Below are 19,626 nucleotides of genomic sequence, written 5' to 3' on the forward strand. Positions count from 1 at the left end.
CAAGGAAAAACGGCCTCGTATGTCGAAGAAAAACCCACAAGAAGCAATTGCTGAAACTGAAACCTAAGTTAGAACCTTAGAAGTTAGAAAAGCGTTGGAATTATTGTATTGCTCTCGAAGGAGTTGACATTGATGAAAAAAATCGATTTTTGGCAAAAAATGTATTTTTATAATTTAGTCACACGACTTATTGAGTGATATGTCATATCATCGATTCATCCGGCTCGAAAGACCATAATATACCAGAAATATCCACAAAAATATCGATTGTATGATCGAAATTCTACAATGATTTTTATTTTTTGTTTATAAACAATTTTTACATTTAAATAAATTTTTTATTTCGACTAACGACATGATAATTAAGAACATAGTATACAGGTGAGCCATAAATAGTTGGAATATAATAGTATAAAAGTAATTTATACCAAGGATTGATGGTATATAATTTTATTTTGATTTTTCAAATGATGATACGCGTCGTTTAACACAATTTCGTGTGATTACTATGAAGATACATGACAATTTACTTCTTCATTATATAATAATATGTCCAAATACTCAATGCAATCATTCAGTGAGGAAAACAGATGATGTAATGGAACACAAAGAATCGATAAAGAACTAAGAACTCGGAAAGAGAAAAAGATTTGAGTGGTATTTTTTAGTCACTGGATATACAATTACTAATTGAATTAATTCTTCTTGTCGTTTTATCCTTTTTCCTCTCCCAGAACATACTAAACAAATACAAAAAGTATACCTCGGCTTTATATACATGTAAAAAGGCATTTGACAGTGTTTGAAGAAACCAAATATGACAAAGTTTACAACAAAGAGGTTTTGGAGTCAAATAAAGAAATAACAAGAAATCAGGTGGGAAGAATAATGATTAATAAACGATAATTGAAGGATTGACACGCATTGACTCCTGCGTTATTCATAATATTAATCATAATAATGGATGATACATTGAAAGAGAGATTTTATCAGAAAGAATCGAAAACGTCAAAATAATGAACCTTGAACAAAAGCTTACATGGTTTGAAAAGCTTTGTAGATTGGATAATAAAAAGGATTTAGAAAACTAGTTAAAGGAAGAAATAAAGATGCCAAAAAAAACTTTAAAACAAAAAAGAATGACATAGAAATAAATTAGATATAGAAATTTGTGCACTAACGAAAAGACACTTTCTTGTAGTACTCCATGTAAATATGTGTTCCATGTGGTCGATGCAATTACGAAAACTATAAACAAAAATTTGTTATATCAATTATTAGTTTAGAGATCGTAAAAACGACTGGTTTAAATCCATTCATTACATTCGAAATATTATTCCCATTGCTTACAAAAGTATTTATTACCTGTTAGTCCTGAAAATCAGGTGCAAAAGCTCGACAACAAAAAGTAAACAGAACAGAGTTCGGTTCCCACAAGTGAGTTCTTTCTCATGCCGCATTGATACCATACCGTAGGGTCTTTTTCTATCTCAATTTTTATTTGTATTTATTTTTTGGTAAGGAAAGGGTATGCTTTTGAATTCGGACCAATGTGTTTTGTTAATACTATGAGAAATTTTGGATTTATAGATTAACTTTGGTCACACGAAAACTGATACCGAATTTTGAATGTACTATGGCTACCAAACAATATCAATGGAAAAAAAAAATGACACATCAGGTTTGATATTTTTATAAATAGTACAAAAATCGCTAAATAATCTCTAATGTATAATGAATAGCTTGATTTTCGTGAATGTTCTGGTAGTTTTCTTTTAAATTTCTAACAGTAATCTGTTGGCACTTGATGAAATCTTTCGCCACATCATAGTTCAGTCAATTTAGATAGATTTAGACAAGAATTTCGAAAAATCGAGATACCCAGCTATAAAGTCGTTTAAACTTGTTCATTTGACATCCTAAAATTTCTCTCAAAACTTAAATATAATTCGATGTGAGCAACTTTAAAAAATCGGGGGGTCAAAAGTAAAAAAAAATCGATTTTTTTCACATTTTCTGGCAAATAACTCGTTCCCTATGGGTTTTACGCCATTTGTATTTATTATCAATATTGTAGAACGTTACATTCTCTACAACTTTTGTTTTAAAAATTTTTTCATTCGGTGAAACGTTTCTGAGATAGAGGACGGTTAGAATCCCGTTTGAATTCAACTGGTAGTCCCGATTAAAATAATCTCTTATAAAGTTTATAAATTATTGCTAAATATATAATTATAAATAATTTTCATTTTTTATTAACAATTACATTATATTTAAATATTTTTTACTTCATTATTAATTTCCAATCGAGTATAAATTCATTTAATAGCGCTTACCTGCCCGTGTAGTTTCAAAATCGTAGAGAGAAAAATTTTTATCATATTATAATTCAAATCTTTTTATAGTAATTATGTTCTAATTTTAATTTTCTTATTCAAATTATTATTATTTTGATCGGGACTATCAGTTGATTTCAAACGGGATTCTAACCGCCCTCTTTCTCAGAAACGATTCACCGTATGAAAAAAAAATTGTGGAGAATTTAATGCTCTACAATACAGATAGCGTAAAACCCATAGGAAACGAGTTATTTGAGAAAAAAATGAATTTTTTTGACTTTTGACCCCCGGTTTTTAAAGTTTCTCACGTCGAATTATATTTGAGTTTTGAGAGAAGTTTTAGGATGTCAAATTTACACGATTTTATAGCTGGGTATCTCGATTTTCCTACCTTAAATGACTGGACTATTATCCAAATTCTCGGGGAAGAAATCCAGATGAGAATACAGGATATTCTTAAATACATATTACATCCCAAAGATTTGTTTGAAATTATAAACTCATGCTTTTACAAAATTTTTCATCGGTCCGACTTTCAATATCAATTGCAGAAGACAAAATTAAGAAATGAAAAATTCGGTAAACTTCCAACAAATCGTCAGTCCGCGTGGACTCATCTTCTCCACTGTTTACCAATGAGAACATCGAATGCGATAAGCAGTGGCGTCGCTTGGTGAGATTCATTTAATTCATAAATTTCTTTAAATAAATAGAAATATGGTTTCTTTCATATCAGAACCATGGGCAACTAGCACTAAAGGACATTTGTTTCCGTTGTATGGCAACACTGCTTTCAAACTAGTTTTTGAAGAGTCAATGAGCAATCACCAGTGACTTGGACCATATTCGGCACTACTGGAATGTTATTACAATAGACTAAAGTAAATTCCAGTCATTTAATCTAGATCCCAGAAGCTCAGATTGTTTTTAGATAAATTGAAATCACTTAATAAATCGTTTAAATCACTTTGTACCAATAAATGAAGTTGACAGTTCATAACTTGGGCCACTCTCTTGGGATACATTATTGGATCGACTGAGAACCAATTCCGAACTAGAAACAGAATCCTGACTCTTTGCTTGATTTGATGTAGGATTAGTCTGTTGGCCGTTGACAAGTTTGGGTACTGGACAGTGTGTTTGGATTTGGTTGTGACGCATTTTGTTTGAATCGAACAAAAATAACAATCACTTTTGGTCCCGTCCGTATAATTGGTATACCAAAAGGCAAATATCTAGACTCTTGTTTACAAGATATTTGTAGAACCCAGGATTTATCTTGGTGGAATCAAGGCAAACGAAAGAACAAGAACAACAAGAACTGTCCTAGCAGAACAATATTTACAATCTAACAAACTTGGTTAAATGCAAACCCTATGACTTTAAGTTAATATTTAATTCGAATGCTTAGTTCAAAATTCTATAATCAAAATACTATTTTACATCAAAGATACGACCCTAAATTGAAGATATATTCCCTTACTCACCCTTATAATTGATAAGCTTTGTTCCTAAATCGTTCAGGAGATGAAAAAAGATGTGTCTTTAAAGGATGTCTTTGTAATGCAAAACCAGTTGAATTTATATAAGGTTTAACTATGGAAAAATATGCTAATGCTCTAAATAGTCTAAATCGATGGGTTACTATTTCTTTGTTTATAATTGTCAGTTGTGTTTTGTGTTTATTTGCCGATATTCGCTTGACTTCAAATCGTCCATAAATTAAATCTTGCAAACTTCCAATCCAAGATCTTTTCATAAAGACGAAGGCCCCATCACCAGTTGTTGAAAATGGCAACGTATTTTGATTGATTTGGATCTTTTTCCAAGCTTTTACGTAATAATACTCTCTGGCCTTGCCATGCCAAAGACAAAGGAAACTACAGTCTTTGGTAAATCGGCCTTCGGTGAACCCATTGATGTTTTTCACACTGTATAAATTTCATTAACCGACGTAGTTCTTGCAAAACAATTTTCCAAGTAAATCTGCTGTTTCTGGATGAAGTAACTTTTGTATCTGGTATTAACTTATTCCCTTTCTCTCGCTTCAATCGTTGTCTGGTCTAGATCAGCCTTCTTGGTGCCCAGAACTGAATGTACCAGGTTCCAGCGGTTCTATTTCCTCAATATCCTCATCACGATAATATATGCTGACAGAAGGACGTTCGGGTGAATCCCTGCCGCCCATCCTGTCCAAGTAGCGTGTCTGTCATCTGTCAGGGCATGAACAATCCTCTTCTTGGTGCGTCCATCTATTTTGCCTAATGTCTTCTAGGTACCTAATGTTGTCAAATGAAGCAGTGTTACCAACTCAAAGTTGTGAGCATCTAAAACGAAGATTTTGTATCATGAGCTGATTTTAATCGAATTATCGTATTAATTTTTTTAAAAAATAATAAATTTAAATAATTTCTAATGTATCGAATTAGGTTATAAGGTGAGTATTATTCATTATTTTTCGTACTTAATGCATAATTATCTATTGGTAAATCGCCAATAAGAGCTCAGGAAATGTCTATTTTTCGACAACAATGTAACAAGACGTTTTAAAATCGATGGTGCGTACTAAACCTTTGTTTATGGGTGAATACGTTCTTTAAATTGCAGGATATGCATTACCGATAATATCGTCAATTTGGTTAAATTATATATATATGTTCGGTTGTACATTCCAATGGGAATAGTAACCGTTCAATCAAGAGCTTTTTGACTCATTTATTGTGGTGAGTCAATTCACGTTCTAACCATTTTCTTTTTTAAACTAAAGTTCATAGCATGTTTAGGTTTTTTCCACCATTTTTCTCCACTTTTTCCTGTCCTGGGTATTACTCCTCCATCTACGGATTCCCATTATATTCAGATCACTTATTACGTAACTTTCCTATTGACTTTTTGGTCTTAATTTGTGCCGGTTTCCTAAGGGCTTCCATTCTGTTATTTTTTTAAATTTACCATTATTTTACATCCGTTTTATGTATTCTTACCATCATATTAGCTGCGATTTTATAAATCTGGTGATAGTCTCCTCATTTTCCAATTTCAACGTTCATTACGATTCTATATTGAACTTTTTTAGCCCATATACGAGGTCTGGCTATTAAATAACGAAACTGCGGGCCTAGAGGATGCCCTAGACGGTTGGGTGAAAAACTAGTAGTGCGTTGGGTGTCTAGATATCTTGTCTATGTTCCAAAACACATTTCCGGTACTACTATAGTATTTTTTGCTGTAGCGGTTTGAAACGAACGTACCAAAAACCATGTGTGAACAACGTATCAATCTCAAATTTCTCGTTAAATTGAAAAAAACTCCGATTGAGTGCTATAAATTGTTGCAAAAGGCCTATGGGGACAATTATCTATCTCGTGCGCGTGTTTTTGAGTGATGTAAACGCCTTAATGAGGGCCAAGATAGCAAATCAAAAGTCAAAACAATGTTGATCGTTTTTTTCGACATTAACGGTATCGTGATGAGTGAATGGGTCCCAGAGGATCAGACTTACTATTTGTTGGTTTTGGCAACACTACGAGAACGAGTTCGTAAAAAACGGCCCGATTTTGCACCAGGACAACGCACCTGCCCATAACGCGCTATCTGCGAAGCAGTATTTGGCCAGTAAGCGCACTCCAATGCTCGAACACCCGCGGTACTCACCAGATTTGGCACCGTGCGACTTTTTTTGTTCCCGAAGATGAAATCTGCTTTGAAAGGGATCCGATGGAAGCGATAAAGCAAAAAACGGGAGAGCTCCTGAAGGCGCTTACCAAAAAAGACTTCTTATAATTTTTCTTTCGAAGTTTTCAAGTTTTTCTTCATCAGTTTTTTCTGTTGCTCGCTCTTCTTTCTAGTTTCAGTATTTTTTATTACTTTACGTTCCGGCGGTCAAATCAAATATCAAATAAATCAAATAAAAGTTCTTAATCAATCCTAAGCCTTTCTACCTTTACGGGAGCAAGACGTGTGTGGAATCTTCTTCAAACCATCCTTCTTTCTTTTCTATTCATTACTTTTAATCTTATTTTATTTCTTCCCTCTGTCGCTATCTTAACTTACCCATTCTGTGTTTTTCTTTTTGCTGCTCTCGCTTAGTATACTCTTTTAACAATTTTCTCTTCTTCTTATTCTTGTAACGCATCTAAAACATCTTAACAGCTCTCTGTATCTTAATTTTGAATCGTCCCACGTAGGATGGCGTGGCGTGGGGTGGCGTGTGGTGGGCTGCGTATATACGCAGCCAATTTAATGTGGCGTGATCTGGCTATTGGGTTCCCGTTTTTTGGTCCATGTTTATGCCCCGAAAGTGAGTACAGAAATGACTTATTTATTAAAAATGTGTGTTTTTATTTGTTTCCGTATCTCATTCTTTCTCAGGGAAGTCAAATATACTTTCTGCTGCCCCTCTTATCGCTTTCATTTCACCTTTGATCTCACCTCATTTTCCATTATTTTTGGGTATAAGTTTATTGAAAATAATTTGTAGCTGGCATAATAGAGGAAACAAAAAATTATTTTTTAACGTAATCTCCTTTTAGATCCATACACTTAATGCATAAAAGCCATTAAAAAATCGTCTCTGACGAATATATTCCAGACTATATCTGTGTATAAATATAGATTAAAATAAAAACTATTTATAAGGGCGGCGTGATACCAAAAAAAACAAGTTTCTAATCAACTTTGAAAAAAATCTTTCAAAAGTCGCGTCTACAACATGAAAGTATCCACTTTCGTTTAGAATTTTAGTTTCAGGTAACTTAAGACGATCAAAAAAAAGACGATATAACATCTGGAAAGTGTACAAGGAAATTAATGAAGTAGCATAAGTGCGAATTCTGTGGGGAAAACATTTAGAGGATGAAGGGATATTAAATTGCAGCATGCGTTGTTAAAAAATTGATAAACTGCTAGTAGAACTTCCGTTTTATTACTTATTCTAATAAATTTTACTCATTTTCTTTTACCGAACATTATTTCGAAATAATTGTTGAGATATTGTTCAAAAGAATTCAATCATCTCGCTTCAAAGAAACATTTTAATGACCGAAAATTCACGCTGAAATCAACTTCTAAAGAAATCTTTTTGAAATAATCGATTAACACATTTTTATTTAACTTGTTTAAATTGAAATTAGTCTGACGAAATAATAAACAAAATGCCCAACAAACAACGTCGTACAGCACAATGACCCAACGAAAAGTAATCAATGATTACAAATTAAATTAATAACAATAATAATCTATTTGAGTCGAGTAATAAGAAAAAAATGCACAAACAAATCATTTTATACAGATAGGAGTCTATATACAGGGTGATTGATTATTATGATATAGTTCAGTGCCTACTTTGTCCTTTGAAAATATCAATTTGAATATTTAAGGGATTATTCACATTTTAAAATTATTTACAATCTTACAGTGTGTTCTAAAATTGAGTATGGAATTGTTTAAAAATTCCTCAAATTTTCAAATTGATATCTCAAAGGACAAAGTAGGCACTGAAATTTAACACACTAATCAATCACCCCGTATAGTTTATAAATATGACAGGAAGTGCAGCTCGTTAAATTCAAACTTTGTATTCTACAGTTAACCAAAAACCTTGACACTTGCGACATCTGTTTACGATCCTAAAAATACAACTAACTAATCTTGAGGAAATATCTAAATGTATCTCCGCGTTGAATTAATCCTACAAATCATCTCGACGTACTTAAATCAGAAAAAAATTATTTTGAGCATAGTCGTTGAAATATTTGGGCGTAGATTAGTTTAAAAAAAAAATCTATTATTCTAAAAGCATTTAGTCATGAAGAATGACTAAGAGTTTATTAAAATTCGACAATACGTTTTAACAATGCTTCGAGGAACTCAACTCTATGATTAACGCTTGTTGTTTAATAATTCCGAATGGTTTGCAATTTTTTTTGTATTTGTGACTTGAATAACTAAGTTTAAGATATACGAGGCTGTTCATAAAACAATTTTTTATCATAATACGTAGTGCGTCGAGATTTTTTTTTCTATGGGATCGTATTGTAGTAAAAACGATTTTTCGGTTGAACACGTAAACAATAAAAGTGGAAAAAGCCTTTTTAGAGATATTGTTAGACAATAAAAAGTATATCTAATAACGATAAATTGATGAAGCGTTAAATTTCTCGGTTACGCTAGTCGTTGATTCCATTTCTTGGGTAAAACAAGTTCTTTAATTAAAAAGAATATTTTTATAAAAAAAAAACAACTAAAAACGTGTTAGATTTTTAATGGAATCGCGTCATTTGGTCAGTATATACGAGGGCTGAAGCATTTGCACATTGCCCGAACGATTACGAAGATTTCTGCTTAAGTTTTGAGACACGGCAACACTGATTCGAATATGTCAAATCTGACATTGCTATTTAGAATTTCTGATTTCTTTTTATTCTCGCAGATAAAATAGAAATTACGAGTTCAATGTTTTTCTATACATACCTTCAAATCATATATTTTGGAGGAACAATTGGTTCAAACGCATGCAAAAGTGTATTGATCTTAATGAAGAATATTAATAAAAAACCATATCGAATTATAAATATTTGTTTTTGTTCATCTATCTCAAAAATTAAACAGCAACCCTCGTATAAATATTATAATTTAAGTATGGTATGAACTTATAGAAGACCGAAATTCAAAAAATTTTTATGTAAAATCTGAAATTTCGTGCTTTGAAAAAATTCGTAAACTTCACTATAATGGGTTCTCTACGTTTTTTATCTAAACGGTTGGTTTTATGGAAAATTACTTCCAACAAAAATTGTAGATCATGAAATTATCTATCGAAAACTTCAAATACTTTTATTTCTTGAAACTACCGTTTATGAGATATGAAATTATGTTTTTAGTGACTTTTGATTTTGAATAATAGTACAGACAAATTAGGCGATTTTGAGCTAAAACCTTAAATTAAATGGGCGGTTTTGTAATACTAAATAAATCTAGCAAATCTTGACAAAACGGGCACGGATTTTCGAAATTTAGAGACTTGAAACTCAAAAAAATTTTCAAACGTGAATAACTCGAAAACTATGAGGAATTCGAAAAAAACTGTCGTAACCAAAAATGTAGAGTACGAAATTCTTTACAAAAAAGTATCCCAGGTATTTGTTCGTAACCTTAAAATTTTCACCTTAAAATGGGTTTATATCCTCAAAAATATTTTGTTTCGCGAATAACTCGGAAACTACGAGAAATTCGAAAAAAATGTACCACTCAAAATTCTTTACAGATTGGTCGTCAAGCATTTTTCCTAACCTTAAAATTTTCGCAGTAAAATGGGTAAATGTACTCGAAAACATTTTGAATTGCAGATTATTCGAAAACTTCGAGGATTTCGACACAAACTGCCGGGACAAAAAAAGTGGAGCACGACATTCTGTACAAAAAAGTTTTCAATTTGTTCCTAACCTCAAAATTGCATTTACAAAATGGATTTGTACGCTCAAAAATATTTTGATAACTCGAAAACTACGTAGAATTCGAAAAAAGTGCCGGAGCAAAAACTGTATAGTACAAAATGAGTATCCACATTTTTTCTGAAAGAGAAACTATTAAGAAGTCTATGAATATTGGAATAATAATCAATCGAGAACTTGAAACCAAGAAGTAGTCATGAAAATATTGATAATAACACAAACGAAAAATCTTTCGTTGGATTTGCTTGTTTAAATGGCGAGTGATGGAATATATCGATTGAAACTTCCGAGTGTTTATGTGGCCAATATACCTCTTCATTTCGCAAGATTTCCAAAAATAAAGATCTTAACCATCACGATGCATTTTGATTTTTAAAAAACGAAGTAGTTTTCCAAGAGTTAGAGCAGTTAGTTAGATTTACTCAGAAATAATGGCTCCAACGAAAAAATGACTAGAGATCTTTTTTGTAGAAAATTTTGTGCTTTACATTTTTTGTCCTGACAGTTTTTCTCGAATTCCTCTTAGTTTTCGAGTTATTCACGTTTCAAGTTTTTTCGAGTTACAAGTTCCCAAAAATTTCGAAAACCCGTAATTTGCTTATTCAAAAACCGAAAACCTCTGAGAATCTATAAAATTATTCTTTCAGAGTAATTTGACCAGACTATGAATGCATTATGAATATCTGCATTTTCACATGGTTAAAAAGTGATTCTACCCTCTACTTCTTTTTATCACTCGAATTCTTTTTATGCCTATCGTCTATTGTTATACAACCAGATTTGTAGGAATCTGTTTTTAAAATAGTAGACATAAATAATCGTCAAAAATAAAAAAAAAGGAAACCGAAACAATCAAATTTACATAATTCTATTATGTATATATGTAAAAATGTCGATTCTGTTTTTATTTCCGCCGAAATCAAACCACAAATAATTTTATTGGTATTTCCGAACATTCGACCCTGAATATATTCTTTAGACAATGGGCAAAAAAGTGTTGCATCATTTATTGATTTATTTTTCGAAACAATTCCAAGTAATAAAACCAGTATATTACAAAATATCAGGACTTACAAATATTTAAAAACCACAGTGCAAATCTATTACTTCACGGGTCAATAACCATAATTTTTATTAAAAAAAAAACATCACCCTGTATAAATAAATAAATCGTATCTAGTCGGAATATAACCGATTTTGTGCTTCTAACCTATAATTGATTCAAATAACTGCGTGTGAAAAAATTTGACGTTAATACAACAACACATAATAATGGACTTCGAGAGTTTCTACTATTATAAGCAAACATTTACCATTCGTTTATCACCTGCATGTAAATTTTGGGCTCGGTTGAGCAAGGTTAAATCCTTTGGTGATGTTCAGTCCCACGATCTCACCATTTAAGACAGTTTTCAATACTATAAAACGGTCATTTATGAATTTATTAGGTTATGTATATTACTAAAATTGATTTTTTTTTTGTTTTTTCCCTTCTTATTAACTAGCAAAGATTAAATTAGACGTTGGAGACGCAACAGAAATATGATTTTCTATACTACATCATCACGTTATTGTCCATATATAAATATCTATATTCATACACATTTATTGTTACTAATTTCTCACTAAAAAAATTATGAAATCTTATTCAAATTAGACGGACGGAAGACTAGACAAAATGATTATTACTAAATAACTATTTAATTTGATAAATTTTACGTATTATTATCTAGAATAAATAAACAATCACCGAATATTAACGATAAATATAAATTACAATATTTGTACTATACTATAATATCGTCGTTAATTATTATAGTCAGAACGAGTTTTATATTATTTGACATACTGAAAAGAGCGACATCTGTATGAGTAACATCACATTACATCGATATTTATTTTGTTTATAACAATTTTTAATATTAATATTTCACTATATTGTATTCGAAAATATTTCTCAATGATGAATTATAAATAAACATTGATACTTAATGATGCACAAGTAAAGAATGCAGAAAAAATTATACAGTGGGTGATGTGATGTCATAATAAATCCAATTAAGATGAACAATTTGTAATCTTCAATAACATTTTCAAGGTAAAGATTATTTAACTATAATTATTCAAACAATATAAGTAATTATAAGAATTCTTGTAATATACAGTGTGTTTCTAACCTTTCTTGTGTTATCGTAAACTTCCAACACATTGTTTTAATGTATTGTATAGTATTTCTTCAAATTACTTCCTAAATTTAACCACCTCTACGTTTTATAAACACGACTACTAAAGTAGTAAGTATCAGAATATAAAATTGTTTACACCAAACCCACGCACTAAAACATCCTGTTGTGAAAAACTATACGAGCATAATAAATTTGAAAATAAATTATATTCAAACGTTGTGTAAATATTTAGAAGGCAATAATAGAAAACGCCGAGTTTGTGGAAGGCGCAATCACCACCGAGGTATTAGATATACAGTGGGTTTTACAAAATGTCGTCGCTCTTAGAAAGATGAAAAATCATCGACTAATATAACTTCTGACACTAATTTCCTTCCTAATTATATTCTATTAACTACCAATATCGTTAGTCTTTAAATTTAGACATATGACAATTAAATAAAATAGAAAAAGAAGAACAGTTATGTCACCTACTACTACTTTCCGTTTTATGGTTGAAACCATCGATCTATTACATGATAATTATGATACAATTAGTTCTATGACAGTTGTTCAAACTCGACATTTTAGTTCTATGAATCAAATTACCGAGTTATTATATGATAATAATGCTGGACGTCAATTTTTGACAATTGACATAGGGATAACGCAAATTTTCTTCGTTTAATTTAATCTTCAAATTTTTTGATGAGTTTTGAGAGTGTGCACAGAAACTAGTGAAATCTCTGGTTAAACCATAGATCTGTCATTTAATTATGATAAAATTTGAAATTACTCATATACGAGTTATATGATTTCTGTGGTTTGAGCCATAGATCTATTGTATTTGTTTAAATTTAAATACCTTACACTAGTCCATTTCAATTTTATAGTTAAAATTATTAAACTATTACATGGTTATTATAATGAAAGTCAAATTTATGCAAATAACAGTTGTGGAAAAACGACCTATCATAGTTAAACGTTGAACTTAGACATATGACAAAATATCGATCTTTTTACTTACTAACTATGATAAATGTCATATTTAGACATATGACAATTATACAAATTAAAAAAAGAAGAATTTTCATTATGAATTCCAGTTCTATAGTTTTATTCATCGATTTATTACAAAGTTAATATAATAAACGTCAAATTTAGATATATTTGACATAAAAGAAAACCAATTGTAAGGTCAAAAATTTTATTCTATTTCTATAATAATTATAATACGATAAAAGTCGAATATAGATATATGTAGTTGTACAAAGTGGAACTATCATTTCAAATTTTAGTTTTATATTCCAAACCATCGATCTGTCACATTTCGAAAACTAAAATTTGTTTTTTTTTCTTTACAGAATACTCTCACCACAGCTTCCCAATACATGTTCTCAGCATTAGACAGCCGCGCATATATACGATCAGCTACCGTGTTACTTCCGGTAACATGGCCAGATTCCTGCGTTTCTTCATCCATATCATCCTCTTCAGGCGAAATATCCGATGTTACCGTCTCACCCAGCGATCCAGTAAGAGGAAATATTTGGACCCAACAATCGTTAGGATGCGGACAACCTGGCGATCAAATATACATAGGATACGAGGGGCTATTGAAAAACAACAATAATTTAGGACGGATATTAGTGAAGGAATTCGCTAAATATCGCTACGGAGTATTCGACGAAGAAGGTTACCAAACCGATTCGGTCTACCCAATCTGTTACTACGACGATGAAACGAAACAAATAAAAGTCACCGGATGTTCCGATTTACCGATAAAAGACAACGGCGTTTGTTCCGATAAACATGCAGCTTACAATAAAACATTGATGATGGACGAAAAAGCTCGATCTAGTATAATGTTTGCACCGGAAAACCCCTCAGTGTCAATGTTCTGCGACGAGGGAAACCATAACCGATTAGCTCCCACGAAACACAACTTTTTCTGCGAAAGAAGGAGCGTACTAGACGTCATTATCAACCATAAAGATTTTTTGAAAACCAACCGAAACCTCGTAAACGGCAATCAAATCACCGACACAACACCGAAGATCGTCTACAAGAAACAAAACATCACCAGATACGTTTTCGTCATTGAAAACTCCAAGGATATGATGCAGAGAGAATCTTGGAGTTATTTACGTCTAGCTTTGAGGCAGTGGGCGAGATACGTTTTACCCGATAATACAGAAATCGGTATGGTACTATCCGATCCCGTTCAGTCAGTACGAGCTTTAAATATAGTCCCGGCCAAAGTAACAATAGACAGATTCGGGAATAATAACCGCGACAAATTCTATTCCTCTTTACCTTACACGCCTAACGAAAGTATGCAACCGGTTTGTTTACATTGCGCAATCGCCGAAGCCATGACCATGTTAAAAGAACGTACTAAAACAGATGGCGTTGCTAATAATGTAATCGTAGTAGTTGCCACCGGAACGACGATAGATAAACGTTTAAAAACCACCATAGAAGAACTGAAAAAATTCAAAATCAAACTAGCTACGATCAATTATCCGGATATATTGAGACCGGACGCATTAGGTTATCTGGCCAGGGAAACCGGTGGATACGATTACACGATTTTCGAAGATAAATTGAACGTGGATACGACTTTGCTCACCACTTATTTCGAATTGCATAACGTTCTTTACGATATAGTTTTGAAATTCGGCGCTAGAAGTCAAGTCGATTTACCGATGGAGATACATAGGAAGGTGATTAGCGACGACGGGAGGACCTCGGTGACGGGTAGTTTCATGTTGGATCCGAATATGGGGGAGCCGGCACAATTTACGCTTTATACTCACAATACGGTGACTCCTTTGATTAAAAGTTTGAAACTGATCAGTCCCAGTCATCAGATTTATTCGAGTAGGAACGATAAGTTGATCGATTTCAAAATGATTACGTTGAACGCCAACATTTCCGAGGTAAGCATTTTTTTAACTCGTAGATGTTGCTGAAAATAGATGCTTGAATTATTAAACTTGTTTAGAAAATGTTATTATTTTATTAAAACTCTCATTTGTTCTAAAGACGTTGTTTTTTGTCAAAAACGAAATGTCTCTTGTCGTGGAAACCTGTTTTAGTCACAAATAAACTATAATTAGTCTATGGAAATTGTCTTTTTTGAAAAAACCGTCATTTGTCTGTGGAAACTGTGTTTTTCGAAAAACATATCGCCATTTGTTTTTGAAATTTGCATTTTTTAAAAGTTTTAGATCATTTTTCTATGAAAACTTTCTTTTTAGAAAAACATCCCCATTTATCTTTGGATGTTTTTTTAGTAGAACCGTTATTTATCTATGGAAACTACTTTTTTTTTTAAGAACACCGTTCTATGTCTTTGGAAACTGTATTTGTCTCAATTAAATTATAATTTTTCTATAATTGTCTTTCGTCAGACACAAACCGCCTATTGTCATTAGAACCTGCTTTAGTCACAAATAAACCATAATATGTCTATGAAAATTGAAAAAACTCTCATTTTTCTGTGAAAACTGTGTTATCGAAAAACATAAAAAACTTATCTCCATTTGTTTTTGAAAATTGCATGTTTTTAAGACTCACATCATTTGTCTATGAAAAAAATGTTTTTGATAAATATCGTCATTCATTTTTGGATAATATTTTTTTAGGAAAACCATTATTTGTCTATGGAAACTGCGTTTTTTGAAAAGAACACCGTTCTATGTCTTTGGAAACTGTATTTGTCCCAAATAAATCATAATTTGTCTATGGAAATTGTCTTTTGTTAGACACAAACCGCCTTTTGATTTTGGAAAAACCATTTTTTAACAAAAACAATTCGTCATTTGCTTATGGAAAGTGTCTTTATTAGATAAAACTGTGTAAATAAACCATGGTTTATCTATGTTAATTGTCTTTGGTTTACGGGAACTGTCTTTTTGAAAAACAAACGATAATTTGTCTATGGAAAGAGTCTTCTATCTACACCAATCTGTCTTTTTTGACAAAACAACCGTTATTTGTCTATTTTTGAAAAAATATCACCATTTGCCTATAGAAACTGTGTTTTTTGTAGAATATTTATGGGAATTGTTTTCTTTTTTTTTCTAAAAAACACTGACAACTAACTTTATAAACTATTTTTTTCAAAAACAATGATAATGTTAATTACAGAAATATTTAAAAAAGCTTTAGCTATTCACTTACAGATGTCACTCATTAATAATTTGAAACAAAATATGTATCTAAATGAACGAACAATGGCCGTTAATAATGTTTCTTATAGATATTAATAGTTTAATAGTTCACGTACAGATGGCGTATCATTAAAGTCTTTTTTACTTCATTTTTATAAAGAACGTACCGTGAATTTATGATTTATTAGTATAAAATTAATTTTAGTTATAAATATATTCATTTTTACAGACAGGTACATGGACTTATATAGTCGAACCGTATCCGGGAAATCCTCAACCACATTTTATCCAAGTAACGGCGACGCCCAAATCCATTTTCGCTCCCGTAGTTACGGTTAAATTCAGAACGCACCGCAACGTACCGCACGGACCTCTCCTACTATTAGCCGAACTGAAATACGGTGATTCCCCAATTCTAAGCGCAAAAGTCGAAGTAACCATAACGAAACCGGGCGTCAACGGCTCATTACCTCTAAGAACTAAAATAGAATTATTAGACACCGGTTCCGGAGATCCTGATATCACCAAAGGCGACGGTATATACACGAAATACTTCAGCGCTGCCGAATGGGGACCTGGCTTATACAATTTTGAAGTTATGGCTACCGATAATGGTAATACGGCTTATACTTGGTCTAGTACTTCGAAAATTAATGGTATGTTTATATTTCTTTATGTTTTAGAATATTTTTTTAATATATTTTTTTATGTTTTAGCTGATTCTTGTTGCGGTACGTCGGTGATGTCGAACGGAGTCGTACCGTTGGCTCCTTTTCAACGTTTCATTTCGAAAACTTCGATGGTAGCAACCGCAGAAGACGTAACCGTAGCCGGTCAGGTACCAGCCGGACGAATCGGCGATTTAAAACTTCAAATAATACCGGACGAATTGAAAGTTCGTTTATCTTGGACGTCACCTGACATGGGAGGGGATTCGGTTTCGCATTACGAGATCAAATACGCCAAATCTGTTACGGATATCATAGATAGATACGAGACCGTCGGTATATTATGGGATCAAGGACAACCTTTCCCTCTATCGGCAGGATCAGAAACTACATTCACTTTGGATTTTAATAACAAAAAAAATCTATTGGATCAAACTTTATATTTCGCGGTTAAATCGTATTCGAAAACTACCAACGATATATCGGGACCGATATCGAATTGGGTTAGGGTATTTATACCGTCCCCGCCACCACCACCTACCGTACCACCCCCGTATTCAACTAACGAACATTCAATATGGCCGAACAACGCACCGGAAATCGATACCGCAGGACCGAACATCGAAAATATGTCAATAGGATTAGAACTTATCCTACCGGTGGTAATAGGACTCGTACTACTCGTCGTCCTATTAATAACCTATTGCTATTGCTGCGTAATGAAGAAAAGAAATAGAGATAACAAAAAAACGATAAAAAAAGAAAACATAAATTCGAATATAACGATAATACCGCAAAATAATTCGAATCATTCGACTCAAAGTTATATCGGTAACGATATACCGGACCCGCATCAAATCGGCGTACCGATCAATAATTACGCCTACGAGGACGATACGAAAAAACGTTATTCCCTCGTAAATCAACAGGAACATCAATTAATCGAAGAATTAAAACAACATCAACAACAACGCGACGCTAATTACGAGGGGGTCAGTATAATATCGAGGAACCAACAGATTTTGAGTCCTTTTAATTCTTGGACGGCGTCGCAATTGTTGCACGAACACGAAAGGAGACGTAGTCCGATGGATAATCACGAACAACACCAGGAGATGATGTTGAATGGCGAACAAGGATTGATACCGCCGCCGGTACCTCCTCTACCGCTATTCGGCGGCGATAATAGATTTAATTATGATGTGTACGAAGTGCAACCGCATCCGATTTACGCGTCGATGCATCGAAGAGAACCTTTTAATCAAAGTCTACAGGGTTCTGTTAGTTCGGTTAATTCCGGTGAGAAGAAGAGGAGGAACGTTACGATGGTGTAACGAGAAGTTATTGTTCGAGTGAGGACTTATCAAAGTGTAAATAGAATGTAAATAATGTGAATGGGATTGGACAAAAATTGACTTACGTCAAGTGAAATGACTAGTTTTCTACTTTATCGACCTTTAAAACTATATTTTATTAATGAAAAGTGACGTAGGTCGATAAATTTTGGTGATAGAGTGACTAATTCTCCTTTTTACCGACTCTTGACACGATATGACGTATGGCAGATAATTTTACCGATAAAATGCTTAGATTTCTACTTTATCGACGATTAAAATATTCTGTTAATGAAATGTGACAAATGTCGAGATATTTGTGTGCTAAAGTGACTAGTTCTTTATTTCACCGACGTTTGTGTGTCAGATAATTCTACCGATAAACTAACTAGTTTCATTCCTTATCAACATATAATAAATTAATTAATAAATACACAAATGGCTAAATTTGTAGTTCTCTGCCTTACCGGCTCTGGAAATATTTTGAATGAAAAATGACGTATGCCTTTGTTGACATATCTAATTTTCTTTCTTATCGACATTAATTTGTATATAAAAATGACAAATAACGTGAATGTTTACATTCATTTCTAGTTCTCTTTCTTACCGACGTTTCAACCCTTATTATGTAAATAGAAAGTGACATATATCAACAAATTGCATAATTTCTCTCTTTATCGACGTTTAAAATGTATTTATTTGATTTTAAAGTGACATATGTCGAAAACATTGTTCTGTTGATAAAATGTAACATATATCGAATAATTGTATTTTCTGGAATGACTAGTTTTCCTCTTTCCCGACGTGGGGATACGAAGGGTTCATAATTTTTTTTGAAAATTGTAAATAAATTACTACTAGTCAAATTATTTGCCTGTATTGGAGCCAGTACGTAGATTTTAGTGTTTGTAATCTTATCAGATATAAGCAGTACAATATTATTTGTAAATTAAGACTGATCTCGCACAATCCATGAATGAAATTTCGAATTTTGACATTTTACTTAATTATGTGCTGTTAATTTAGATGTAAATATATAAATGTACAAATTTTATTAGTAACATTTCTTTTGTATATATCTATGTGAAATATAGAATGTGTCTTGTATAAACTTGTTCTATTATTTAAAACTTACCTTATTCAATGTAATTGAGGATTTAAACTAGCCCTTTAGACATTCTTCGATTATTTACAAGGAGATGTCGCAGCGATACTTCATCGAATTATTTAAATTACAAAATGTTACAAACCGTACATTAATATGTACAAGACTATCATAATAATACTTTCTAATTCTTTGCCAGAATGTCCTAACTAAATCATAAATTATAGCATTTTCTCACTGCATAGTACATACATTGGTGTAGTGTGAGTATTATACAAAAGACGGCGCAGTATGTTTTTAGAGAATAAAACAAAACAATGGTAGAGTATTAGAGTAAAACAATGTGCTTCCTCTGTGCTAAAGCTTTAAAAACTAGATTTTGAGCT

The 19,626-nt window shown here is 32.2% G+C and overlaps 1 protein-coding gene across 1 annotated transcript in view; it reads left to right on the forward strand.

Moving 5' to 3' along the window:
* The window catches only part of LOC130446523 (calcium-activated chloride channel regulator 1-like), a 37,685-nt gene extending 18,439 nt beyond the window's left edge, over window positions 1–19,246 (forward strand). Inside the window, exons 2-4 of the mRNA XM_056782840.1 lie at window positions 13,320–14,897; window positions 16,363–16,789; window positions 16,850–19,246. Of these exons, the coding sequence (XP_056638818.1) occupies window positions 13,320–14,897; window positions 16,363–16,789; window positions 16,850–18,135 (3,291 nt within the window). The 3' untranslated portion in view covers window positions 18,136–19,246. The remainder of the gene's footprint in view (window positions 1–13,319; window positions 14,898–16,362; window positions 16,790–16,849) is intronic.
* Window positions 19,247–19,626: the final 380 nt, after the last annotated feature.

The sequence above is a fragment of the Diorhabda sublineata genome, chromosome 1, assembly GCF_026230105.1.
Source record: "Diorhabda sublineata isolate icDioSubl1.1 chromosome 1, icDioSubl1.1, whole genome shotgun sequence".
NCBI classification, from domain to species: domain Eukaryota; kingdom Metazoa; phylum Arthropoda; class Insecta; order Coleoptera; family Chrysomelidae; genus Diorhabda; species Diorhabda sublineata.